This window comes from Ahaetulla prasina, chromosome 2, assembly GCF_028640845.1.
Source record: "Ahaetulla prasina isolate Xishuangbanna chromosome 2, ASM2864084v1, whole genome shotgun sequence".
In the NCBI taxonomy this organism is placed as follows: domain Eukaryota; kingdom Metazoa; phylum Chordata; class Lepidosauria; order Squamata; family Colubridae; genus Ahaetulla; species Ahaetulla prasina.
The window spans coordinates 12,115,174-12,142,887 of record NC_080540.1 but is presented as its reverse complement, the minus strand read 5'-3'; the positions used below and the strand labels follow the sequence as shown (position 1 = coordinate 12,142,887).

Here is a 27,714-nt window from a genome sequence, read left to right as displayed (position 1 = left end):
CAGAGCTGAGAGAGAGGCAGCGGAAGCAGCCGCCGTAGGAGAAACCCTCTCGAAGCAACCGTCCGAATGAGCTGAGATGGAGGAAGGCCAGACGCCAGCCAAGCCAGAGCGAGAACGAAGGGGATGAGGAATGGAGCGCTGCTGGAAACTGGTGTGAAGGCAAGGGGATCAGAAAGGTGAGGGATGGGGTGCCACAGGGACTTGTTTCATGAAGTTGATTTTGTTTAGAGACAAGGAAGTCTTCTGCATAGGAGGTGGCTTTCCAACTCAGTAGGCCTCCTGGCCTGGGACCTTAAACCAGGAATTTCTCAATCTTGGAAGCTTGAAGATGCGTGGACTTCAACACCCAGAATTCCCCAGTCAGCCAGGGCTGACTGGGGAATTCTGGGAGTTGAAGTCCACCCATCTGCAAGCTGCCAAGATTGAGAAAGACGTCGCTCCAACCTGCTGTCTTCCAGATACTTTGGCGTCCAACCCCGTAATTCTCAGTTAAGACCCAAAGCTGTGAAGATCTGGTTTCTCCTGGGTAAGATAGAGGTTGGGCTGTAAGGATATTTGATCTGGTGCCTGGGGTGGTGGTGTTTCTAAGCATGTTTTAAAGATTGTGGTGAGCCACCTTGTATGAGATAAGCAGCCACACAAGTCCGGTAAATAGATAATTAATAGACAAAACCAGACAGTGGCTGACAGAGGGCTTTCTGGATACGGTGGACTACAGCCCCCAGCATTCCTAAGCAGTGCGGTGACTGGGAATTCTGGGAGCTGTGCCCCATAGGAGCAGATTGGGGAATGTTGGCATAGTCAATCACAATGGACTGGAGGTTTTTATTGCAAATGGTCACAGAGAGAGTCAAAGAGGACGGTGTTGTGGGTCTTGGCGGTTGATAACTATGGAACTTTATTAACCAGGTTGCTAATATGAGGAAGGAGAAACTGGGCCGAACTAGAAACATGGTACTGGATGTAGGAACTGGAACGGGAAATCTTTGCCACGTTGTGGCTGTTTTGTGTCTTTAATAGATGAAGGAGAAAAAAATATCAGAGTATTGTAATATGCTAGCTGGGAGGAAGACTTGATTTGATCAAGTTTACGGCAGAGGAAATGTCGAAATAACCCCCCCCACACACACAATTTGGCCAAAAGAGGGGCTTAATTATCATTATCATTGCAATAAGGCCAAACACGCCATTAACATGTCCCCAGTAAAATATACATTCTGTGCAATTGTCATGGCATAACCTACTAAGTGGCAGGGCAGTTGTGATCCATCCTATACTGAGAATGAAGCAAAGGGAAACCCAGAATTCTGAATTTTAGGGTTCAAAACTCTGGCAATTTATGCTGAATATATTCTCTCAGTGAGATCACCTACGAATCTCTCCTCCCAAAGGAGTTGTTTGTGGCTGTTGTTAAGAACTGATCACATTCAGGAAACATTTCACTTTCGTAAAAAATAAAGCAGTAAAAAATGCAAATATTTCTGGTCAGAACGGTCTATATTTGTGGCTGTTTGGAGTATTTAGAACTGCAGAAAAAACAATGGCTACCAATCTGCCTTCCATTGAGGACCTGTATACTGCAAGAGTCAAAAAGAGGGCTGTGAAAATATTTACAGATCCCTCACATCCTGGACATAAACTGTTTCAACTCCTACCCTCAAAATGACGCTATAGAGCATTGCACACCAGAACAACTAGACATAAGAACAGTTTTTTCCTGAAGGCCATCACTCTGCTGAACAAATAATTCCATCAACACTGTCAAACTATTCACTAAATCTGCACTACTATTAATCTTCTCATCGTTCGCATCACACATCTCCTTCCACTTATGACTGTAACTTTGTTGTTTGTATCCTTAAGATTTATACTGATATTGATTGTTTCCTGATTGCTTATTTGTAGCCAATGACTATCATTAAGTGTTGTATCATTAAGTGTTAAATTTGTACCCTATGGCTATCATTAAGTGTTGTAAGTGTTGTACCTTGATTGAAGGTATCTTTTCTTTTATGTACAATGAGAGCATATGCACCAAGACAAATTCCTTGCGTGTGCAATCACACTTGGCCAATAAAAAAATTCTATTCTATTCTATTCTATTCTATTCTATTCTATTCTATTCTATTCTATTCTATTCTAAAGAGAATGCAAGCTTTGGAACCTTGTTATCCTACACAGACATTTGGTTTACAAGGAGAGAAACAATCTAGTACTAAGGACACATTTCCTAACAGTGAGAACAGTAAACCAGTGGAACTGCTTGCCTTCAGAAGTTGTGAGTTCTCCATCACTAGAGGCTTTTAAGAAGAAACTGGACTTGTCTGGAATTGTTTAGGGCAGGGGGATCAAACTCGTGGCATCATGGCGGTGTCATGTGACGTATCGGGACTTTTTTCCTGCCTTTGCTAAATCGGGCAGGGGCAGGGCCAGCACATGACGCAACTGGCACGCAGGCCGCAAGTTTGACATCCCTGGCATAGGGTCTCCTGTTGGAGCAGGGGGTTGGACTAGAAGACCTCCAAGGATCCTTGCAGCTCTGTTATTTTGTTACAGTTCCCATGTACAAAGCCCACATAGGCATTTGAGTGAATATTGTTGATGTTGTAGATCAGCAGAGCTGATGTAAATCAACAGAATTAGATTGAGGAAGTCTGGCTTAACAGGGAATTCATTATTTGAGTGTGACACCCTAATGTGGGCAAAAGAACTCTACTTAGGCCTACAAGGTGGACCAACAGCTGCTTTGGAGAAGAAGGGAAGATTTTGGTCGCCACGATGTAAAAAAGATGTTGAGACTCTAGAAAGAGTGCAGAGAAGAGCAACAAAGAGGATTAGGGGACTGGAGGCTTTAACATATGAAGAACGGTTGCAGGAACTCGGTATGCCTAGCTTAATAAAAAGAAGGACTAGGGAAGACATGATAGCAGTGTTCCAATATCTCAGGGGTTGCCACAAAGAAGAGGGAGTCAAACTATTCTCCAAAGCACCTGAGGGTAGAACAAGAAGCAATGGGTGGAAACTAATCAAGGAGAGAAGCAACTTAGAACTAAGGAGAAATTTCCTGACAGTTAGAACAATCAATAAATGGAACAACTTGCCTGCAGAAGTTGTGAATGCTCCAACATTGGAAAAATTTGCAGAACTAATTATCTATCTATAAAAAGGGGAGGCGAGGGAATTTAATTTTCAATTTTACTGGAAGTAAAATCATTTTAAAATCTTGTTCTACTAAGGCTAGTCTTAAACTAGCAAGAGGAAAAGGAGAATTGAACGGATTTTTGTGGTAGGCGATATTTTTCTGGAATATTACCAGTGGCAGGTTCCACTTACCTTCACTACTGGTTCTCAACCAGGAGCGCGCATGGGCACAGAACCTTCTGCACATGCGCAGAGCATCCATGATAACGTCTGGGTAGGTGGGCGGAGCCTCCTGCCACCACTACTACTGGTTCGCACGATCCGGAGCAAACCAATAAAAATTGAGTCCAGCCACCTTGCACAAGCAGGAGACCCTGGCCTCTACCATTCCAGAAAAGTGGCTGTCCAGTCTCTTCTTAAAAGCCTCTAGTGATGGAGCAGCCACAACTTCTGAAGGTAAGCGGTTCCGCTGGTTAATTGTTCTGTCAGGAATTTTGTCCTTAGTTCCAGGTTGCTTCTCTCCTTGATTAGTTTCCATTCGTTGTTTCTTGTCCTGCCTTCTGGTGCTTTGGAAAATAGGTCGACTTCCTCCTTTTTGTGGCAGATACATATGGAACATATTACATATTGGAAGATGCTATCATGTCACCCCCAGTCCTTCTTTTCACTAGACTGGACATATCCAATTCCTACAACCCCTTTTTCATGTTTTAATCTCCAGCCCCCTAATCATCTTTGCTGTTCTTCTCTGCACCTTTTCCCCAAGTCTCAACATCTTTTTTTGGTAATCTGGTGACCAAAACTGGATGCAGAATTCTGAGTGTGGTCTACTTTGAAGCCACAGTCTGGAATGCTTTACAGCAGGGGGTCAAACTTGTGACAAACGTTTTCGTCACCAGACATATTGCGACTTTCCCCCCTTCGCTAAACCAGGGACGGGCCTGGCCAGCGCGTGATGCATTCACAAGTTTGACACCCCTGCTTTACAGTATAGGTGTGGAAAAAGAGTCATAAATCACCTTTTTATTCAGAGCTGTTGTAACTTTAGTCACTAAACAAATGGTTGTAAGTGGAGGACTACCTGTAATGTAGCAACTTTGATAGGCAGCTTTAACAGACAGTACTTTTTTTTCCACACGTGCTTCAAAAAATAGACTTGGCCACTGCTACTTTTCTCCCAAGTGAATCACTATTAAAATCTCAGGAGCAGGAAATGACTTTTTCCCTTGGTAAATTAGCAACCCCAATTCCGTTTCTTTGTAGACTTGCCTCTCCCTTCCATTAATTGTCATCCTAATTGTTCCACTGATAAATTTACAAGACAAGGAGCCAATCTCTTTGTGTAGATTTCTCTCCCCCGCCCCGCAAACAAAGAATATGATTTATGATTATGTTTAAATGCCTAAGTGGTGATGGCGATATACGCCTGAATTAAATGCACTTAAAAACAGTCCTGATTTATTCACACTTTATCTTAATTTTTATTTGTGTTTTTATAACCTGCCTTTATGTAAGATATATATATATGTAGGTCTTTGGTTAAAACCTCAGAAAACCTCTAAAACCTCTAAAACCTCAGAAAACAAATATATATGTGTGTGTGTATATATATATATATATGTAGGTCTTTGGTTATTCGGGTTTTCTCCCACGTAAAATTGGAAGTGTCTTGGCGACGTTTCGACGAAGTCTCATTCGTCATCTTCAGGGTTCAGCTTCGTGCTTCTGGGAGCAATGTGTGATTGCAGCTGTTTCTTCCTTTTTAACTGCTAGTGGGGATTTGAACTGATTGGGTGGGAGCTTGGCTGTGCTCTGATTGGATGGGGTTTTTGTGTGCTCTGATTGGCTGGGGGTGTGTCCTGTTTGAGTGGGGGCTTGGTTGTGCTCAGATTAGTCTGAGTTGCAGGGGGATTTGAGCTGGTGAGCTGCATGGCTGTTGTTTGGCTTTGTGGTCGTGCTACATGTTCCTAGTGGGTGTCAGTCTGCTGCATGTATGGATTGGAGGGGTTTGAAATGGCTAATGATGCAGCTGCGGTCTGGCTTCTGGTCCTTAGTCGTGCTTCCTGATCAGTGTGGGTTTGGGTCTGCTTTTTGGGTGGATGTGTGGTGGTGACATCCTGTGTGGACCTCGTGAGTGTGGGTCTGGTGTCATTCCTCGTGTTAGGGACTCGTTTGTCAATAAGGGCGGGTTTCCAAATGGCTGGTAGGCGGGAGGTATCATCTCGTTTGTTCATGCTGTGTGGGCGTATTTCTATCTCAATGGCTTCTCTGATTATTCTGTTGTTAAAGTGTTCAGTTTTGGCAATAGTTCTGGTCTTTTAAAGTCAATATTGTGTCCTGTGGCTTTAAGGTGTTGGACCAGGAAGAAGTTGGTTCCTCTTTTTTGAATGAGTTCTTGTGTTCTTCAATGCGTGCACTTATTCTTCTGTTGGTTTGTCCAATGTATGTGGTGGGGCAGGCGGTGCATGGGATTTCATATACTCCTTGATTTTCTAACTCAATTTTGTCTTTGGGGTTTCTTAGGATGGTGGATATTTTTCTGTTTGTGCAGAATGCTGTCTTGATGTTGTGTTTGTGCATACATATATATATATGTAGGTCTTTGGTTATTCAGGTTTTCTCCCACGTAAAATTGGAAGTGTCTTGGCGATGTTTCGACGAAGTCTCATTCGTCATCTTCAGGCTTCAGCTTCGTGCTTCTGGGAGCAATGTGTGATTGCAGCTGTTTCTTCCTTTTTAACTGCTAGTGGGGGTTTGAACTGATTGGGTGGGAGCTTGGCTGTGCTCTGATTGGATGGGGTTTTTTTTGTGTGCTCTGATTGGCTGGGGGTGTGTCCTGTTTGGGTGGGGGCTTGGTTGTGCTCAGATTAGTCTGAGTTGCAGGGGGATTTGAGCTGGTGAGCTGCACTGCTGCTGTTTGGCTTTGTGGTCATGGTCGTGCTACATCTTCATAGTGGGTGTCAGTCTGCTGCATGTATGGATTGGAGGGGTTTGAAATGGCTAATGTTGCAGCTGCGGTCTGGCTTCTGGTCCTTGGTCGTGCTTCCTGATCAATGTGGGTTTGGGTCAGGGTCTGCTTTCTGGGTGGATGTGTGGTGGTGACATCCTGTGTGGACCTCGTGAGTGTGGGTCTGGTGTCATTCCTCGTGTTAAGGACTCGTTTGTCAATAAGGGCGGGTTTCCAAATGGCTGGTAGGCGGGAGGTATCATCTCGTTTGTTCATGCTGTGTGGGCGTTTTTCTATCTCGATGGCTTCTCTGATTATTCTGTTGTTAAAGTGTTCAGTTTTGGCGATAGTTCTGGTCTTTTTAAAGTCAATATCGTGTCCTGTGGCTTTAAGGTGTTGGACCAGGAAGAAGTTGGTTCCTCTTTTTTGACTGAGTTCTTGTGTTCTTCAATGCGTGCACTTATTCTTCTGTTGGTTTGTCCGATGTATGTGGTGGGGCAGGCGGTGCATGGGATTTCATATACTCCTTGATTTTCTAACTCAATTTTGTCTTTGGGGTTTCTTAGGATGGTGGATATTTTTTGGTTTGTGCAGAATGCTGTCTTGATGTTATGTTTGTGGAGGATCTTGCTGATTCTGTCTGTGGTGCCTTTTATATATGGGAGGAGGGCTGTGCCGTTTTCTTGTTCTCTGTCTTGGGTTTTAGTGGGGGGTTCTTTTTGGATTAGTTTGGTAATCTTATTTCTCTGGAATCCATTGGATGTTAGTACATTTGTGAGGCTAATCTGAGCACAACCAAGCCCCCACCCAAACAGGACACACCCCCAGCCAATCAGAGCACACAAAAAACCCCATCCAATCAGAGCACAGCCAAGCTCCCACCCAATCAGTTCAAACCCCACTAGCAGTTAAAAAGGAAGAAACAACTGCAATCACACATTGCTCCCAGAAGCATGAAGCTGAAGCCTGAAGATGACGAATGAGACTTCGTCGAAACGTCGCCAAGACACTTCCAATTTTACGTGGGAGAAAACCTGAATAACCAAAGACCTACATACAAACACCCGCGAAAACCTCAGAAAACAAATATTTATATATATAATATATGTATTATATATGTTAATTGTTTTAATTAAAAATAATTTAACCATATAATTTTTGATGATGTTATCCATTCAGTCAAGTGTAACTCTTGGTGATTCAATGGGCCAGGTCTATCTTCTGCTCTTGCACTTAGAATAGAATAACAGAGTTGGAAGGGACCTTGGAGGTCTTCTAGTCCAACCCCCTGCCCAGGCAGGAAACCCTACACCATTTCAGACAAATGGTTATCCAACATTTTCTTAAAAATTTCCAGTTGGAGCATTTACAACTTCTGCAAGCAAGTTGTTCCACTGATTAATTTTCTAACTATCAGGAAATGTCTCCTTAGTTCTAAATTGCTTCTCACCTTGATTAGCTTCCACCCATTGCTTCTTGTTCTACCCTCAGGTGCTTTGGAGAATAGTTTGACTCCTCTTCTTTGTGGCAGCCCCTGAGATATTGGAACACTGTTCTCATATCTCCCCTAGTCCTTCTTTTCATTAAACTAGACATACCCAGTTTCTGCAACCGTTCTTCATATGTTTTAGCCTCCAGTCCCCTAATCATCTTTGTTGCTCTTCTCTGCACTCTTTCAATCTCTACATCTTTGATTTTTTTTTCTATGCTGGTGTCAGCTTTGATGTTTTCTGGCCATTGTGTTCTTTGATGGCCTGGTTTCCTTTTACTGCTAACTCTTCCATGCACAATTGCTTTCTCCAGTGAATTCTTCCACATGATACGGTCAAAATAAATGAGATGCAGTTTTGTGATTTTGCCTTTCCGTGACATATCTGGTGTTATGTGTTCAAGTACTTGAGGGGTCCTTGGTGCTCTCTGAGCTTGGTTGTTTTCTTACAAATGTTTCATATACAAATAGAATGAGACTATTGCCTTATACATTGTAAGCCGCCCTGAGTCTTCGGAGAAGGGCGGGGTATAAATGTAAACAAAACAAAAAAAACAAAAAAAAATTACTCTAACTAGGTAACATCACTAGCACTGATGATGTTACCTAGTTAGGGTAATGAAATGTCTATAAGAAAACAAGCAAGCTCAGAGAGCACCAAGGACCCCTCATTTCAACCCTGAGCTACAAATAATCTCCTTTATTGGTTCAAGTACTTGCTTCTTAGACACTTTTGCTGTCCAAGGAATACGCAGGAACTGTTCTGTCCCCCCGCCTCAGTCCGGGAGGCACGAGAAATGACTCAATTAGCCGGCAATTGAGTCCACGGCAGCTATCAGCTCTGGCAGCAAACCAGCGAGCATCTGCCAAGGTTTTTCTGTTATCTTTCTTGATGCCGGCGTGTCAACCAGGAAGTCAGGAATAAACAGCACTTCAGCTCAAGCTCTCTCTAGGCAGTTTGATTTGTTCGTCACGAAGCAGTATAGCAGCCCCTCCTGCTTTTATACCCTGTGGGGTGTGGCTCCGTGACTCAGCACTTTCTAGGCCTGCCCCACCCCTGCTTCTGTTGTTCCCGCCTCTCTTGTCTACGAAACCTGGGATCTATCCAGGACTGATTGTCCTCAGCTGGGTCTAGAAGCGTTTCCTGGGCGAGGGGAGATACAGGAGACAGAGGCCTCATCACCTCTTATTTATTTATTTATTTTATTTTAATTTATTTTATTAGATTTTTATACCGCCCTTCTCCCGAAGGACTCAGGGCGGTGTACAGCCAAAAGATAAAAACCCAATATATATACAATTAAAACAAAAAATTTAAAACAGAGCACATTACAAAAGTGGCCGACATTAAAAATAAAAAATTTAAAACCCTAAAATAATAAAACCCCAATTAAAATTTAATAAAACTGTTAAGCCAGTCCCGCTTGAATAAATAAGTGTGTTTTCAGCTCACGGCGAAAGGTCCGAAGGTCAGGCACTTGGCATAGACCAGGGGGAAGTTCGTTCCAGAGCGTAGGAGCGCCAACAGAGAAGGCCCTGCCCCTGGGGGCCGCCAGCCGACATTGTTTGGCGGATGGCACCCTGAGAAGACCCTCTCTGTGTAAGCGTACGGGTCGGTGGGAGGCATGAGGTAACAGCAGGCGGTCCCTCTTCCACCTGGCCTGCCTCTGGCTCCTGGAGCTGAGCCAGGGAAGCCAGCCCTGCAGAAGGGAGCCCTGACGGCCCTTCCCCCTCACTCTCTGAGTCACTCTCTGGCAGGGGCCAGGCCCAGGGAGGGCTGGAGCCACAACAGGAACCTTCTCTGGTACCACAGCTCAAATGAGTCGATTTTCAAAACTATCTTTTCACTCGGAACTCCTCCACCTGAAATTCTCAACTAGGACTTGAATTTGTTTCTTTTTTCTTCTAGAGAAACAGAAAATCCTACCACATAGAAAAGTCTTCAGACAATCCATTTGGAGCAAGTTAAAAAAAAATGGAGCATGAAATGAATGCAATAGGAGACGAACAGACACCGAAGAGTGATGGTTCGGAGGCGGCAGAAACGGCAGGAAAACAGGTAAGGGGCCCATCCGTCTAGCAAAGGTACCTTATGCAAACATTATCGGTCCCTATCACTTGAGGGAAGCTGTAGCACAAGATTGATCCCAAGGATGCAAAAGTACAAGTTAAAAACACACAAAGAGGCAACTTTTCTCTGAAGAGTAGTTGGGAATGAGCTGGAAAAGCAGGAAGAGGAGAATGAATCGGCCCTTTAAGAAAAAAACATAGAGCGGCCTTCCTCAGTGTCCTGCCTTCCAGATGTGGCCGAATGTTAAACCCTGTCATTCTTTTAGTCATCTCGTGACAGCAGCCCTAGAACATCTGGAGTGTTGTTTGCCAATCTTGGCAATGTTAAGATGTATGGACTTCAATTCCCAGAATTCCCCAGCCAAGCATGCTCCTGGGGGAACCTGGAAAAAGATGGAGCTGCTTTAAAGGGACTCAACAACTCATTAAAGCAGGGGTGTCCAAACTTGGCAACTTTAAGACGTGTGGACTTCAACTCTGAGGAATTCTGGGAGTTGGAGTCCACACGTCTTAAAGTTGCCAAATTTGGACACCCCTGCATTAAAGCATCTGTGTCTTCTTAGCACCATCAACCCAGCCTTCAGTGAGGGCCTACAGTATATGCCTTTTTATTTTTAGGTTTTTGAAAGGTGCATCCTGCCTTTCCAAACTAGGTTTCCCAAGGAATAAACCATGCTAGAACAAAGATACAAGTCTTCCGGTCACATTCTAAATTAGGATATGCAGCAATATTTCACAGGTATTCAATGTACAAACACAACTGAGCTCAAAATTTCCATTCCTAAGCCAAGGGACTCTTGCCCCATTTTACCATCGTTCCTTCCGGAGTTGTTAAGTGAACCACTGCAGTTGTTAAATTAGTGACATGGCTGTTAAGTGAATTTGGCTTCCCCCGTTGACTTTTCTTGCCAGAAAGTCATAAAAGGTGATCAAATGACACCGACAGTCATAAAGACATGCCAGTCAGGGGTGGGTTTCAAATTTTTTAGCAAGGGGTTCTCTGCCCGGTTGCTGGGTGGGCGTGGCCATGGTGGGCGTGGCCCAGTCGGCCTTCTGCACCACGGTGTGTGTGTGTGTTTTTATCCTCCCCGGGCTTTGGAGGCTTTCTTTGAGCCTCCAGGAAGGTAAAAACAGCCTCCCCAGGCTCCAGAAGCCCTCTGGAGGCCGGAAACAGGCCCGATCTTCCAGTAGGCTCATTTTTCACCCTCCCCAAGACTCCGCATGTGCCCTGTACTTACCTGCATCCAAAACAGGCCGCTGGGGACTCCTGGGTGGGACAGGGTGGGATAGGTGGGGCCAGCCAGGAGTGGGATTTGGGCGTTCTCTGAACTGCATAGAATCTTAGCTAGAGGTTCTCCCGAACCCCTAGCAGCCCACCCCTGATGCCAGTTACTAGCTGACTGGATTTTGATAATATAACCAGGGGGATGCTGCAAGCAACAGTTGTATTAGTATGAAAAAGTGACCAAAAGTGGCCTCTGGTGGCTCAACAGACTAATGCAGTCTGTTATTAACAGCAGCTGCTTGCAATTACCGCAGGTTCAAGTCCCACCAGGCCCCAGGTTGACTCAGCCTTCCATCCTTTATAAGGTAGGTAAAATGAGGACCCAGATTGTTGGGGGCAATAAGTTGACTTTGTATATAACATACAAATGGATGAAGACTATTGCTTGACATAGTGTAAGCCGCCCTGAGTCTTCGGAGAAGGGCGGGATATAAAAGCAAAAAATAAATAAATCATAAGTCACTGTTTTCAGTGCTGTTGTAATTTAAAACGGTCATTATAAAAGGATGGTTGTAAGTCGAGGATTACTTGTACTCCTTCAGGAAGATTCTATAACAGTTGAAACGTACAACAATATTCTAATTAAAACCCAACCTGTTAAAAGTATTGTTTCTCAGTTTTGGAAATTTGAAGATGTGTGGACTTCAGCTCCCAGAATTCCCCAGCCAGCAGCATGCATGAATTCTGGGAGCTGAAGCCCACACATCTTCAAGTTTCCAAGGGTGAGAGAGAGAGGTGGGTTTCAGCAGGTTCTGACCAGTTCTGGAGAACCGGTAGCAGAAATTCTGAGTAGTTCAGAGAACCGGTAGTAAAAATTCTGACTGGCCCCCGCCCCCATCTATTCTCTGCCTCCCGAGTCCCAGCTGATCAGGAGGAAATGGGGATTTTGCAGTAAACTTCCCCTACCATGCCCGCCAAGCCATGCCACGCCCACCAAGCCACACCCACAGAACCGGTAGTAAAAATTTTTGAAACCCCCCAATGATGAGAGACACTGTGCTAGATTCGATTCAGATAAGCACCTCATTCCACTTCTGCCTTTTCTTTCTCTTGTTTTCCCAATCCAGAGCCTCACATCTCAAGTTGAATTCAGCGCGCTGCCAAGCCAGGGTCCAGTTCTGCGCTCGAAGCCACGAACTCAGAAGCACGCCCTTGTCCGTCCCTGGAAATCGCTGCCTCCCACGCCTTCAGGATTACTGGAAAAAGACCGGAAAGGTAAGAAGAGATCTGCATATTTGCCCTCACTTGTTTCCAATATAATCAATCTTGATAGCAGAAAATATGACTTCTGTAACAGAGTTTGCTTGGAACACACTACCTGACTCTGTGGTCTCTTCTCAAAATCCCCAAAGCTTTAACCAAAAACTGTCTACTATTGACCTCAACCCATTCCTAAGAGGTCTGTAAGGGGCATGCATAAGAGCACAAATGTGCCTACCGTTCCTGTCCTATTGTTTCCTTTCATTATATCCAATTAATATAGTTATTACATACTTATGCTTATATGACCCATCACGACCCTATGGACAACGTTCCTCAGGCCTTCCTATCCTCTACCATCCTCTGGAGTCCATTTAAGCTCACGCCAACTGCTTCTGTGACTCCATCCAGCCACCTTGTTCTCTGCCATCCCCTTCTTCTTTTGCCCTCAATTGTTCCCAGCATTAGGCTCTTCTCCAGTGAGTCCTTCCTTCTCATTAGGTGGTCAAAGTATTTGAGTTTCATCTTCAGGATCTGGCCTTCTAAAGAGCAGTCAAGGTTGATCTCCTCTAGGACTGACTGGTTTGATCGCCTTGCAGTCCAAGGGATATATATAATATAGGTAGACTTATAACAGTTCATTTAGTGAGCCTACAACAGCAAGTTTGCATTTTTTTTCTGTCTTGTTTATAATCCAATGTGTTTCACTAATTTAGAAAATTGTGGGGATCCAGGAATCAAGTTTACAGAGTGAAGATTCCATTCATTCAGGGTGTTTTCCACTTATTTTATTTTTTTCCCCTCTGTAGCAGAAAAAAAAAATTAGGATACCCCCATCCTGTAATTCAGTAATGTATGCTATTTATGAGTATAGAGGTTTGATGCCACTTTAAAAATCATGAAACGAAATGGCTGGGGTGATAAAATAGTGCTGAGTTTCAAAAGGCAGATGTATTTGGCATTCCTCACCAATTGGACCCTCTGTGTCACATCAGGAGAAAGACTTTGTACTTAGGTTGTATAAGTACACTGTAAGCAGGCTTTCCACAGTAGGAAATCTATTGTGGTTCAATGATTTAGCTGAGAAAATTGAATGTCTGCTCAGCAGTGCCCCCCTGTGGCAAAGAACAAGACCTCCACCAAAGTTCAAATTTTAACCCAGATATTAGAACACCCAAGGAATCAAAAAAGTCAAGATGGCGGCCGCAATTGAATTGTAGAAGCCCCGCCCCTTTTTATGTGCATGACCTTTTGCTTTTCATTTTTTGCATTTGGTATCTGACAAAAGCCGAAAGCCAACTGCCTGACAAAATAATATAATAAATAATAAATAATAATATAGAGCACTGCACACCAGAACAACTAGACACAAGAACAGTTTTTTCCCGAAGGCCATCACTCTGCTAAACAAATAATTCCATCAACACTGTCAAACTATTTACTGAATCTGCACTACTATTAATCTTCTCATCGTTCCCATCACCAATCTCTTTCCATTTATGACTGTGACTGTAATTTTGTTGCTGGCAATCCTTATGATTTATATTGATATATTGACCATCAATTGTGTAGTAAATGTTGTACCTTGATGAAGGTATCTTTTCTTTTATGTACACTGAGAGCAGATGCTCCAAGACAAATTCCTTGTGTGTCCAATCACACTTGGCCAATAAAAATTCTATTCTATTCTATTCTATTCTATTCTATTCTATTCTATTCTATTCTATTCTATTCTATAAGCTGCCGTTATTTTCTGACTTCCTAATTATAACATAAGTTCAGTTTTACTTTAAAAAACAAACAAACAAGAACTTTGGGGAACTCTCTTCAATTGTGCAATAGAAACTTCCAACATTTGGTATGAAATGTGGACTAAGCCAATTTAGTTTAGAAGGGACGGCGATCAAAATTCCCACAAGATGCAACTTTGACGCTAGTTTCATCAATTGTTCTTGCGCAATTGTTTTTTCTCATAATAATGTGTTCATGCGCAACAAAGCGTGGGAAGAAATATCCATCTGGTTCAGTTCCAAGCTGGGAGAAAGGCACTGGAGACAAAATGGAGGCTGGAGGCTGATTGGAAAGAGGGTCCATTTATTGATGAACAGGACCACAATGTTCGTGGTTCTGGTACAGCTGACAAAATGGAGTTGAGAGTGGAGGGTTTTTATACCTTCTCTTGGGCTTTGCACTTGAGCTTCCTCTTCCTGTGCAAGAACATGTATTCCATTGTCTGTTGTCAAAATCCCATGGGGCCATGTACAAATCCTAGGAGTTTGTCTGAGCTGCGTTTGGTTGACGTTTGGTCTGCTGATGCAATGAAGGGGCTTGTTGGGCAATTCCTATTGTGGCTGAGGGCTAATCCTACTTTTGTTGGATCTTGGGTGATGGTATTTGCTTATGAATAGAGCTAGCTATCTCTTTGTTTCTTAAGTGCTGACGTCTGCTGAGGTTTATTTAAAAAGGTGGAGGCTGCTTTCCAAGAGCGTGTTTCTCCATTTCTCATCCAGGGAACTATAATATTCTGCCTTTTTAATATTTCTCAAAATATTTCATTCTTCTAGGAGAGGTGTGGGTGCTAACTTTCTACAAAAATAAGAGGGGTCTTTTTGTGTCCGAGGACTGTATTTAACAGCTTTGGGGCAGGAGTGAAATGCTCCCGGTTTGGACTGGATCAGCCGATCCAGTAGCAATGGCGGTGGGTGTTCAGGGAACCAGTAGCAAAAATCCCTGCCCACCCTGCCCAGCTGAGCCATGCGATGGTCAGAGCCTTTTTTTGTTACTTTTAAAAGCATTTTTTAAAAGGTAAAAAAGCTGAAGCCTGCTAAGCAAAAAATGGGGAGTGTAGGCAAAAAATGGGGAGGTGGTGGGGTTCGTTAGAGAGAGAGAGAGAGAGAGAGAGAGAAAGAGAGGGAGGGAGGGAGGGAGGGAGAGAGAGAGAAAGAAAGAAAGAAAGAAAGAAAGAAAGAAAGAAAGAAAGAAAGAAAGAAAGAAAGAAAGAGGGAGGGAAAGAGGGAGGAAAGAGGAAAAAGGAGAGGAAGGAAGGACTACAAACCTGGCACTAGACGCAGCTTCAGAGGATAATCCAGGGCTGGAAGGGATCTGGAGGTCATCTAATCCAACCCTGCTCCAGCAGGATATTGTTAGTGAGTTTTTGTCTTTTTATCCCCCGGTCACATAGCCACCCCCACCCAGTCACATGACACACACCCCCAAGCCACGCCCACAGAACCGGTAGGAAAGAAATTTAGATTTCACCACTGCTTTGTGGGTAGAGGTATCTGGAGCTGGGATTGTTATTTTCATTCCCCCCACCACACTTGCTGGCTTGGGAATTCTGGGAGTTGAAGTCCCCTTGTCATATAGATCAGAGGTTCCCAGGGGCTCCACGACGGCTTGTAGAAATGTTATGATTTAAATCTTGGGTTAAGTCTTGGCCATCCGTGGCCATTGTGTGTGGTCACAAAAAGTATTTGTGACCACGTCCATAGTGAAGAAAAGGTTGAGAAGCACTAATCTAGGTAAAAGGGCCCAAAACATTTTTGAAGTCCAGAGCAACGAGATAACATTCAGAAGCGACTTGGGCAGACACCTTCCTGATTCACTGGTGTATAAGAGGGAGAGGAGGGATGGCCCAGATTCACTGTTACAGCCAGTAGTGGGATTCAAATCCTGTCGCTGCTGGTTCGCTCGTGGGTGTGCGCGCGATTGCATGCGTGCAACACTTCTGCACATGCGCAGGGATGTCTGGGCGGGTGGGCAGAGCCACCCACCATTGCCGCCACTGGTTCACCTGATCCGGGGCGAACCAGTAGCAACCCACCACTGGTTATAGCCCATCTTAATAAAAATTAGACTTAGCCTTCTTATGAAGTTGATTTCCTGATCTGGTTTACATAATACGGCTAGCAGTTTGGTAGCTCAAAATGTAAAAAGCCAATAGAATAGGATGGGGTGATGTGGGATGGAGTGGAGTGGAGTGGAGTGGAGTGGAGTGGAATGGAATAGAATAGAATAGAATAGAATAGAATAGAATAGAATAGAATAGAATAGAATAGAATAGAATAGAATAGAATAGCTTTATTTGGCCAAGTGTGATTAGACACACAAGGAATTTGTGTACAGCTAGTCCTCGACTTACAACAGTTCATTTAGTGACTATTTAAAGTTACAACGGTAGTGAAAAAGGTAACTTGCAACCATTTTTCACACTTACAATTTTTGGTGGATCCCCATGATCATGAGATCAAAATTCGGATGCTCGGCAACTGGTTCATACTTATGACCGTTGCTGGGCCCCAGGGTCATATGATCGATCACCTTTTGCAACCTTTTGACAAGCAAAATCATCGGGAAGCCAGATTCATTTAACAAGCCTGTTACTTACCTTATCAGCTGCAGTGATTCCCTTAACAACTCTAACAAGAAAGGACGTAAAATGGGGCAAAACTCATTTAACAAATGTTTCATTTAACAACAGAAATTTTGGACTCAATTGTGATCTATATTAATCCACAAGAAGGTGTCCAGGACCACAGAAAAAGGACACAGATGGTGCATTTCCCCATGATATATTAGTAGGAATTTCTGAAATTAAAAGGAGAGGCTGTTTTTATTTCTAGTGAGAAGGCATCTATGAGTTACAGATAGTCTTCGACTTATGACCACATTGGAGCCAGAATTTTTGTTGCTAAGCAAGGCAGTTGCTAAGATTTCATGATCTTTTTTTGCCACAGTTAAGTGAATCACTACAGTTGTTAAGTGAAACATGCAGCCATTAAATGAATCTAGCTCCCCCCATTAACTTTGCTTGTCAGAAACCAGCTGGAAAGATCGTAAATGGTGATCACACATCATCTCAGGATGTTATAACATAAACATAAAATACATGCTAGTGCCAAACACCCAAATTTTGATCATGCAATCATGGGGATGCTGAGATGGTTGTAAGTTTGAGGATGGCCATAAATCGCATTTTTCAGTGCCATCGTAACTCAAAGGGTTGCTAAATGAATGGCGGTTTTAAGCTCTTCGAATAAATTGTGTTAATCTGAGAATCCCTCCTGATATTTGGGTACCATAGAGCAGAGGTCTCCAAGCTTGGCAACTTTAAGACTTGCGGACTTCAACTCCCAGAATTCCTTAAAGTTGCCAAGGTTAGAGACCTCTGACATAGAGGAACGTAACTACCATAGAAGAAACATAACAAATACCTTAATTTTAATGCCAGTTGTTATTGATTGTGAATGATCTTCACTGTAAATATCAATCTGGGCTCTGCAACAACTTTCAAGGACACAACGATGGTCACTTTAGGAGACAGGGAAATGTTAAAAACTCAGAAATGTCCAACTTTGCTCTTCTATATTTCTTTCCAGAAACCATGCTGAAAAAGGTTGTTTCCCTTAAAATGTCCAACTTTTAGGAAGCCCAGAAACAGAGGGGACTCCCATTTTTCAAGGAAACGCTTTACACATACACAAACATACACACACACAAAACCACTGCCAATACTAGTTTTGTTGAAGGGGCTTCTTCGAATCGAAGTTTGAAATCCTTATCTAGCACCAGTTTGCCAGATCAAATTCTTGTGTAGTGGTAGGGTAGCATATAATATAAACTTTTAGCCCTTTGAACTCTACTACTCTTCCTGGTTTACTTGCACGCAATGAAGGAAGAAATGGCCAAGCCCCATAAAGGAGGAAATGGCCAAACCACTTCTGAAAAATCTTGCCAAGATCTCTGGGTCAGCAGCTCCATCGGTGACCTTTCTGACAAAACCTTAGCACATAGCTGGCCAGGGCTTTTAGGCCTTGCTGCACTTGGCTTCGTTCTTGCAGGCCCAGCCGAGCGGCCTACAACTCGCTCAAAATTTGGATAGATTTTTTCCCCCCCAGGTGGTCGTGCTGTGCAGGGGGAGCAAGCAGAATCAGGGGGTCTGCTGGAGGGCCGCACCCCTTCCTTGCAAGGGGTCATGGGAGGGAGGGGTGCTGGAGGAGAGAAAGGCAGGGGGAGCCTCACAACTGGTCTGGTCTGGGTGTTGTCGGAAAGCTCGTCTTGCATGGCTTGTTCAGCTCTGACGGTTTCCACTGTGAGTCATCGGATGCCTTGTCTCGGTTCTTCATACTATATGCTTATCCAAGTCAACACACTGGACTGGTGGCATTTCCCACCATGCACAAATCTAGTTAAGTTTTAAGGTGGCTTGTTTTTTTGCTTTGTTGTAACGCGCAGACCCAACCTTCTGGAGAAACGATGGTTCGAGTGGATTGTGCAAAATCAGGAAAAAAGGGAGGGGGGCCTTGATAATTGTGGGGCACGAATTCATCCAATGTTGTTGTTTTTGTTTCCTCCTCCTTCTCTTCCTCCTCCTTATTTTCCTCCTCCTCCTCCTCCTCCACCACCACCTCTTCCTCCTCCTCCTCCTCCACCACCACCACCTCCTCCTCCTCCTCTTCTTCCTCCTCCTCCTTTTCCTCCTGTTCCACCACCTCCTCCTCCTCCTTCTTCTCCTTCTCCGTCTTCTTCTCCTTCTTCTTCTTTTCTTCCTCCTCTTCCTCCTGCTCCTCCTCTTCTTCCTCCTCTTCCTCCTCTTCCACCTCCTCCTCTTCCTCCTTCTTCTCCTTCTTCTCCTTCTCCGTCTTCTTCTCCTTCTTCTTCTCTTCTTCCTCCTCTTCCTCCTCCTCCTCCTCTTCTTCCTCCTCTTCCTCCTCTTCCACCTCCTCCTCTTCTTCCTTCTTCTCCTTCTTCTCCTTCTTCCTCCTCTTCTTCTTCTTCTTCTTCTTCCTCCTTTTCCTCCTGTTCCACCTCCTCCTCCTCCTCCTTCTTCTCCTTCTCCGTCTTCTTCTCCTTCTTCTTCTCTTCTTCCTCCTCTTCCTCCTACTCCTCCTCTTCTTCTTCCTCCTCTTCCTCCTCTTCCACCTCCTCCTCTTCCTCCTTCTTCTCCTTCTTCTCCTTCTCCGTCTTCTTCTCCTTCTTCTTCTTCCTCCTCTTCCTCCTCCTCCTCTTCTTCTTCCTCCTCTTCCTCCTCTTCCACCTCCTCCTCTTCTTCCTTCTTCTCCTTCTTCTCCTTCTTCGTCTTCTTCTCCTTCTTCTCTTCTTTTTCCTCTTCCTCCTTTTCCTCCTCTTCTTCCTCCTCCTCTTCCTCCTTCTTCTCCTTCTTCTCCTCCGTCTTCTCCTTCTTCTTCTCTTCTTCCTCCTCCTACTCCTCCTCTTCTTCTTCCTCCTCTTCCTCCTCTTCCACCTCCTCCTCTTCCTCCTTCTTCTCCTTCTTCTCCTTCTCCGTCTTCTTCTCCTTCTTCTCCTCTTCTTCCTCCTCTTCCTCCTTCTCCTCCTCTTCTTCCTCCTCCTCTTCCTCCTTCTGCTCCTTCTTCTCCTTCTTCTCCTCCGTCGTCTTCTCCTTCTTCTCCTTCCTTTTGCACAGTCTTTTTCTCTTCTCTGACTTCCCTCCAGGCTGAAGAGTTTTTTGACATGGTGGCCACAATCCAGGCCCGGAGGCTCAACGACCAGCGGGCGGATTTTGCAGGGCCTGAAGTTGCAAGCGAAGAGAATTCTGGGATATCGGAAGACCAACTCTATGACACTATTCTAGCTCACCAGGTATGTACATGCCATTGACCCTCCAGCCTCCGGTCCCCCTGCAGGATTTTTTTTTTTTAATCTTTCCTGGGTCATCCTCCTCCCCAAAACTCAAAATTGTAGAATTTAGGATTTAAGTTGTTGTAATGAGACGGTTTTACAGCTTTATAAACCCTAGTTTTATAGTTGCAATCCTCTTATGGGTCTCTCTCCTTTGGAATTACCGTGGTGTAAAGGGAAAATAGGTACTGTCATTTATGCAAAAAATAATAAAATAAGTGAATAATAATTCCAGGGTGAAGATTTATTTATTTAATCTATTTCTAAGGTTTCCCCCTCACCAGAAACTCTGGGCAGTATATGAAAGGATAAATAAACTGACTGTAAAAATACAAGACATCAGCGCTAGGAAGGAAAATGACAATTACATCACCCATACACAACCACACATACACACCTTCAGGATAGAAATGCCATTGTTTATTTAAACAAAATTTGTATGAGCAGGATCCCTCAGGAGTAAGGTTTCTGGAAATTTGGCGAAACTTCAAGTTTTGCAGAAAAACGGAAGAATTTTTGAGAAAAACAAAAATAGCCAAAACTAGTCCAAATGCCCACAAAAGGAGTATCTACTCAGAATTTTAAAGCATTCCTTAGGTTTTCATTTTATTGCAGTTTTCGTTTTTTATGTCAGGAAAATGTTCAGAGAGGTTAGCAATGCAAGTTAGAAAAGAAAAATATTGCCAATTGTGGTAGCAAGGCACAATGAATTTGCTGCAGGAAGTGTGAGAGCAGATATTGCTTCTCTGTCTATTATTGGGTGGGGGTAATCTACAATTAAATTCACAGTCAATTGAGGGTGAAAATTTAATAATTCAAGTCCACCAAAGATCTAAGAATGATTAAGGTAGCGGTTGAAGAAATAGGCAGTTCCAAGCACAATATTTTTTATTATAAAATTAGGGTATTTGTATCTGATAAATTTAAAATCTCCCTCCAATATTAAACCTCTTTAAGGACTTAAGGATTAAAAGAGGATTTATTTTTCATAAAGATTCATTATTGTTAATCCATAAGTATTTGCTCACACAGTTTTTAAGGTATCAGTCATGTGATGTTTTTACCGTATGGCGTAAGGCAGGGGTTTTCAAACTTTTTCAGGTCATAGAAACTGTTAGGTGGTGGTTGTTGTTGTTTTTTTTTAAAAAAAGCAGAATCAAGAAGCAAAGCCAACTCTATAGAACAACTAGAATGATGCTTTCTTGAGATACAGGCGAAGACAAGTGAAGACTTACAAGCATAAGGGACCCTTCCTATTCCGGTCATAAGTCATGGTGGACATAAAGTGTGTCTCCCACAAGACCAACCTACCATACTTTTCAGAGTATAAGACGCACTTGCCCCTCCAAAAAGAGGGTGGAAATATTGATGGGACTTATACACTGAATACAGCCATTTTTGGCCTCCTGAAACCCTGCCGTGCACGTCCCATTTCTGCCAAAAACAGGCCCATTTTTCACAACAACGGGGCGTGCAGAGAGTTTGGGAGGCCTGCAGAGTGCTCCTGGGGGCCGGGGAGGGCAAAAACTTTTTTTTTTTGGTTTACCTCTTCGAAATCTTGGTGCGTCTTATACTCTGGTGCGTCTTACAGTCCGAAAACTATGGTAATTTTCCAACCTTTTTTGTGGTGGCCGTTCAACGAGCCCATTGTTTTTACTGAAAACCTGAAGTAAACACCAGTTTTCTGCAAAAATGTCATAAATTACAGTCACGTGACTGCAGAATATTTGCAAATGGCCGTAAATGCGAGCCTGTTGCCAAGTGCCCAAAATGCAGTCATATGATTGGAGGATAGAGGTCAGAACTTTGGAACTGGGTGGTAACTTTTGGTGGATCCATTGTAACTTTGAATGTTTGCTAAACAACTGGTCATAAATTGAAGAATTCTTGTAGGCTGTAATAACAAAATCTCGCAAGTCTACCCATGTCTCAAAAGTGCTTTTTCAAGAGGCAACTGTACTTTCTTGTTTTTCTTTGAAGACGTTTCGCTTCTCATCCAAGAAGCTTCTTCAGCTCTGAGAAGCTCTGGGAAGAGCTGAAGAAGCTTCTTGGAGGAGAAGTGAAACATCTTCAAAGAAAAACCAAGAAAGTCCAGTTACCTCTTGAAAAAAAAGCACCTTTGGGACAACCATGACCTGGATGACTGAGAATCTCCATAGACAGACTGTCCATGTCTTCTCAGGTAGTCCTTGATTTAGAATCACAATTGAGCCCAAAATTTCTGTTGCTAAGCAAGTCAGTTGTTAAGTGAATTTTGAAACCTTTCTTGCCAGAGTGGTTAAGTGAATCACCACAGTTTTTAATTTAGCAACCCGGTTGTTAATGAATCTGGCATCCCCATTGACTTTGCTTGTCAGAAAGTCGCCAGAGTTGATCACATAACCCAGGAACACTGCAACCGTTGTAAATATGAACCAGTTGCCAAGCATCAGAATTTTGATGAGGATGCTGCAACGGTTGTGTGGAAAATGGCCATAAGTCACATTTTTCAATGCTGTTGTAACTTTGAACTGTCACTAAACGAAGGGTTGTAACAGTGGTGAAATTCATTTTTTTAAAACTACCGGTTCTGTGGGTGTGGCTTGGTGGACGTGGCAGGGGAAGGTTACTGCAAAATCCCCATTCCCTCCCCACTCCTGAGGGAAGGATATTGCAAAATCTCCATTCCCATCCCACTCTGGGGCCAACCAGAGGTGGTTTTTGCCGATTCTCCAAACTACTCAAAATTTCCGCTACCGGTTCTCCAGAACCTGTCAGAACCTGCTGGATTTCACCCCTGGGTTGTAAATTGAGGATTACCTGTACCACAATGGGTTTTTATGATTCTCTGGAATATTCTCCCACCTCTCTGGATTCCACTTTTTGATTAAATTGCTTGCCACCTCCCACCCCCCAAAGCTTCCAGATTCCTTCTCCAAAGTCAACCCCTTGGTTCCCTACACACTTTCTGAGTAACCCAATATAAACCATGTATGTCTGAAGCAGCACACAAGGTGGCAAATAAACTTATCTCACATAAATTTCTTCTCTGGGGAGGATTCGCTAACCAATAAAATCAAGTCAGATGTGGGTTTTATTGGATGCATTCATAGGGTCTGCAAATGTTTAGTTTTACGATTCAATGGGCTTGAGCTGGAAACGATTTCAGTCGTCCATCGTCTGCATCTGGCAGCAGGAATTTTATGAAACAAGAGAATAAACTGAATGTAACTGTGTGTAATAAATATAGCTATGTAACTGTTCGAACAATTTACTGCTTCTTGGAGATTTATCTATTTCAGATGCATACGTCCATCGCTTTTAAAAACCTTAAAACTACACAAATTGCTCCTTTGTGTGTTTGCCTGTGTGTGTGTATATATATATAAAAAACACACATAAAAGAAGAAGAAAAAAGTTGGCCACACCCACCCAGTCACATTACCCCCACCCCCACCCAGCCACGCCCACAGAAGCGGTAGTAACAAATTTTACATTTCACTACTGGTTATAAAGTATTATAAAATACAAAAGGAAATAGAAAAACTGTGCGGGGGGGAGGAAGGGGGAAGAGGTGAGGAAAGATTAAAAAAGAGAAAGAAAGAAAAAGAAGCATTGACTTCCGACTCTCTCTGTTACAGTTAAAAAAGGCATTAACATCAAATCACAACTTTTTGCTTTTTCATAATAATGTGAACAAGCCAGTGGTGAAATCCACATTTTTTTACTATTGGTTCTGTGGGCATAGCCTGGTGGGCCTGGCTTGGTGGGCATGGCAGGGGAAGGATATTGCAAAATCTCCATTCCCACCCCACTTCAGGGGGAAAGATATTGCAAAATCTCCATTCCCACCCTACTCCAGGGGGAAATATATTGCAAAATCTCCATACCCACCCCAGTCTGGGGCCAGCCAGAGGTGGTATTTTTCCGGTTCTCCTAACTACTCAAAATTTCCACTGCCGATTCTCCAGAATCTGTCAGAACCTGCTGGATTTCACCCCTGGAACAAGCCATTTCTATAAAGATCTATCAGTCTAACCGGTAAAACCCAAAATCAAAATACCTTTTGCAACCTTCTGACAAGCAAAATCAACGTGGGAAGCCAGATTCAAGGTACTAGCTGAACAACTGCAGTGAAGGAAGGTCATAAATGGAGCAAAACTCATGTGGCAAATGTCTCACTTATTGACAGAACTTTTGGGCTCAACTGTGGCCGTAAGTCGAAGACTACCTGTAGCCTCTAACTCCTTCTCTCTCTTCTGCAGAGCCAGCGTCTTGAGGATCAGCGCACGGAGCCTCCTATCCCGGTGGGAATTCAAGGGCTGCTGGATTTATTGCTCACAGCTCAAGGGACCCGGATGGAAGACCAGCGCTCTGCCCTTCCTCCAGGCCTTGCTGCCCCAACCTTACTAGGAAGACAGCCCTCCTTTCTACACGGAGTATGAAACTACTCCTTCCTTCATCGTTTCGGAGTTCGAATGACTTTTGACCTGGTCAGAAGTTAGAATTGGGTTGACCTCAACAGTGGGGGAACTGAAAATCAAATGGAAGACTTTATGCAGGAAAGATACCTTGCTTTGCAAGAAAAAGATGTTCCAGCACAAACACAGCTTTGCAAATGGCTAATTTTTTACTGGCTATGGCACGTACTTGATACTGTCTGAGCTTGTTGTTTTTCTCGCAGACGTTTCACTACCAAACTAGGTAACATCATCAATGCTAGAAGGGAGTGGAGTTGACACCTATCCATTCTAATTCTCGGTGGAGACTCCGCTCCTCCCTCTCTGCCTCCTCCCTGCCAAAAGCCAATAGTGACAGTGGAGGTACTCATCAACTCACAACCACCATTGGGATTGAAACTTCTGTCGCTAAGCGAGGTGGTCATTAGTTGAGTCCTGCCTGATTTTACCTTTTTGCCATAGTCATGAAGCAAATCATACCGTCTTTAAGCAAATTTGACTTTCTCCATTGACTTTGCTTGCCGGACATCTGCTGGGAAGGCAATCATGTGACATACACACACACCGGACTACACAAGCGCCCAAACTTTGATCACATGGATGCTGCAATGATCATAAGTTCAAGGACCAGTTGTAGACCACTTTTTTCAGCACTGTTGTAACTTTGAACGGTCACTATCTAAATTGTACGTCGAAGACTTGCGCGTATTTAGAGGGCCAATGAAAAGTCACAGCAGTGCCATGATTTTTAATGGTTTAGGGGCGGCATGAAAAGGAAAATAGCATTGATTAAGGGCGTGGGAAAATCTCTTTTTCCAGTATGCGGGAGTCTTAAAATGCTACGAGACTATGGATTTAAGCTTAGCATGTTTATCCCAAAAGCACTATGCATAATGTCTCAGCTAATTCATCCCTGCAGTGAAAGAGCTCTTAAAGTTAGCACTTTTCTTAAGTAATTTGATGTTTAATGCAATGTTTCTGAATGCGGAGCCCTCCAATTGTCCTGCGCAAAGCCATCCTAGGGAAATAGTTCAGCTTGTTGTTGTTAGTTGCGAAGTCGTGTCCCCATCGTGACCCCATGGACAACGTTCCTCCAGGTCTTCCGATCTTCTACCATCCTCTGGAGTCCATTTCAGCTCACTCCTACTGCTTCAATGACTCCATCCAGCCACCTCGATCTCTGTCGTCTCTTTCTTCTTTTGCCCTCAATCTTTCCATCATTAGGCTCTTCTCCAGTGAGTCCTTCCTTCTCATTAGATGGCCAAAGTATTTGAGTTTCATCTTCAGGATCTGGCCTTCTAAAGAGCAGTCAGGGTTGATGTCCTCTAGGACTGACCGGTTTGATCGCCTTGCAGTCCAAGGGACTCACAGGAGTCTTCTCCAGCACCAGAGTTCAAAGGCCTCAACTCTTTGGCGCTCAGCCTTCCTTATGGAAGCCATACACTGCAACTGGGAAAACCATAGCATGCACTTTTGTTGGCAGTTCAATAGGTCTAGTAAATTAGACCTAAGAGTTTATTTGAAAATGACAAAATAAATATAGCTGCTTTCATATGCCTGTGAAGAAAAGAGACAAGTTGATGGTCTAATTCTTAAACATATTATGGATCCTGTTTTATTGAAGAACTGCTGGGTCTGGCCATCAACCCATGCAAACCAGCATTCTGAGTCACACAGTGGCTTATTGGCTGTGTTGGGGAAGCTCACAAGCCTAGATTAGAGAGCGAGCACCTTCTGCTCCTCTTTCTCCCTAGTCACGGGACGTGGGCCCCATGGCAGTCTCTCACACAATGTCTAGGTACGGAATCTCTGTTGTGAGATGGACAGCCATGTAAATGCCTTTAATAATTAAACTATAGGTACGTCCCATTCCAAATATGTTTCTTTAAAAAAAAAAAGCGGTTGAAATGACATAGTATTCCTGTTTGGGGGAATACGGTGTTCGTGCACAAGGGAAGTTTTGGAATTTATAAAATTTGAAGAGAAGGCATTAAAACAGGGTTGCTCAACCTTGATAGATGTAAGACGGGGGGACTTCAACTCCCAGAATTCTGGAAGTTGAAGTCTACTTCCCTTAAAGTTGAAAAACTCTTAATTCAATGCAATGTATTGCATGCAATTCACTTTTTTGTTTCTAGCGGTGTTTCTCAACCATGGCAACTTTAAGATGTGTAGACTTAAAACTCCCAGCTAGGGAATTCTGGGACTTGAAGTCCACCCATCTTAAAGTCACCGGGGTGAAGACATCCTCCGTTAGAATCAACCTGCGGGAGGTATGATGTATAAGTCAGCAAACGCTTGTTCTGCAAAACCTGATCTTTACTCTCAATATCTTGAGAGCATAATCCCCCAAATTCAAGGTGATGTTATCCTGATTTATCTAGATTTAAAGGCTATGTGGGAGGCTCTTGAGTTCCACGCTTTCTATGTGTACAGTTGCCTGGAAGTGGAACCGTAATTGAATTTTCTCACCAATTAAGCTACTTCTCCCCCTGACATATTTAGCATATAAAAGCTAACAAAACCTGCAGCTGTTGACTGCTTCTCATTCTCCATGCACAATTGCGCTTTAACGCAGTCGTAATAAATTTTGTTGCGAGGCTACGGTGTTGTGTTTCTCTGCAAGAGAGAGTTCAAGCATGGGTGAGCATGTGGCAGGAAAATGGATCAGGAACGAACAAATGGGTGATGCTAAACCACTAAAAATTCCCGTAACTTTTAACTGGGCAAAATGGTACCTCTTAGGGCAATAATTTTTTAACCAAGGTACCTTAAATGCAGGGGTGAAATCCAGCAGGTTCTGACAGGTTATGCAGAACCGGTAGCAGAAATTTTGAGCAGTTCGGAGAACCGGTAGCAAAAATTTTGAGTAGTTCGGAGATATACCATCTCTGGCTGGCCCCAGAGAGGGGTGGAAATGGAAATTTTGCAATATATTCCCCTGGAGTGGGGTGGAAATGGAGATTTTGCAGTATTCTTTCCCCAGGAGTGGGGTGGGAATGGAGATTTTGCAGTATCCTTCCCCTGCCACGCCCACCAAGCCACGCTCACCAAGCCACACCCTGCCCATCAAGCCACGCCCACAGAATCAGTAGTAAAAAAAAATTGGATTTCACCACGGCTCAAATGGGCTAACTTACAGAATGCATTCAAAATGACTCCTCTGGATTTGAAATTCGGAAATGTTATTAAATATTTCATGACATAAAAATGATCATAAAAGTTTAGGCCATAATACAGAACGTCATAAAACATTTCCTCTTGTCAAGGTTGTATTGCTGTATAGTTCAGTACGGTCTATTTTCAAGGCAGATAACATCTCTTGAATTTTTAAAGTACATTAGAATCTCTGCCATTGTTGAAGACATTGAGAGATCTGGTCAAGAAATATCTGTGAAAAATACCAGTATCATTATTAATTTTCTTTTAGACAACTAAGGTGTCACAGGTTGTCTAACAGGAAAATAATAATAGATATTGTGCTTCTGTTTGCTTAGAATGATAC

The 27,714-nt window shown here is 43.4% G+C and overlaps 1 protein-coding gene across 1 annotated transcript; it reads left to right on the top strand.

Moving 5' to 3' along the window:
• GPSM3 (G protein signaling modulator 3) lies at positions 1-27,714 on the top strand. Its single transcript, XM_058171722.1, has 5 exons — positions 1-176; positions 9,487-9,636; positions 12,000-12,147; positions 19,585-19,731; positions 24,015-27,714. Exons 2-5 carry the CDS (start codon positions 9,602-9,604, stop codon positions 24,192-24,194), a joined length of 510 nt encoding a protein of 169 aa, XP_058027705.1. The 5' UTR covers positions 1-176; positions 9,487-9,601; the 3' UTR covers positions 24,195-27,714.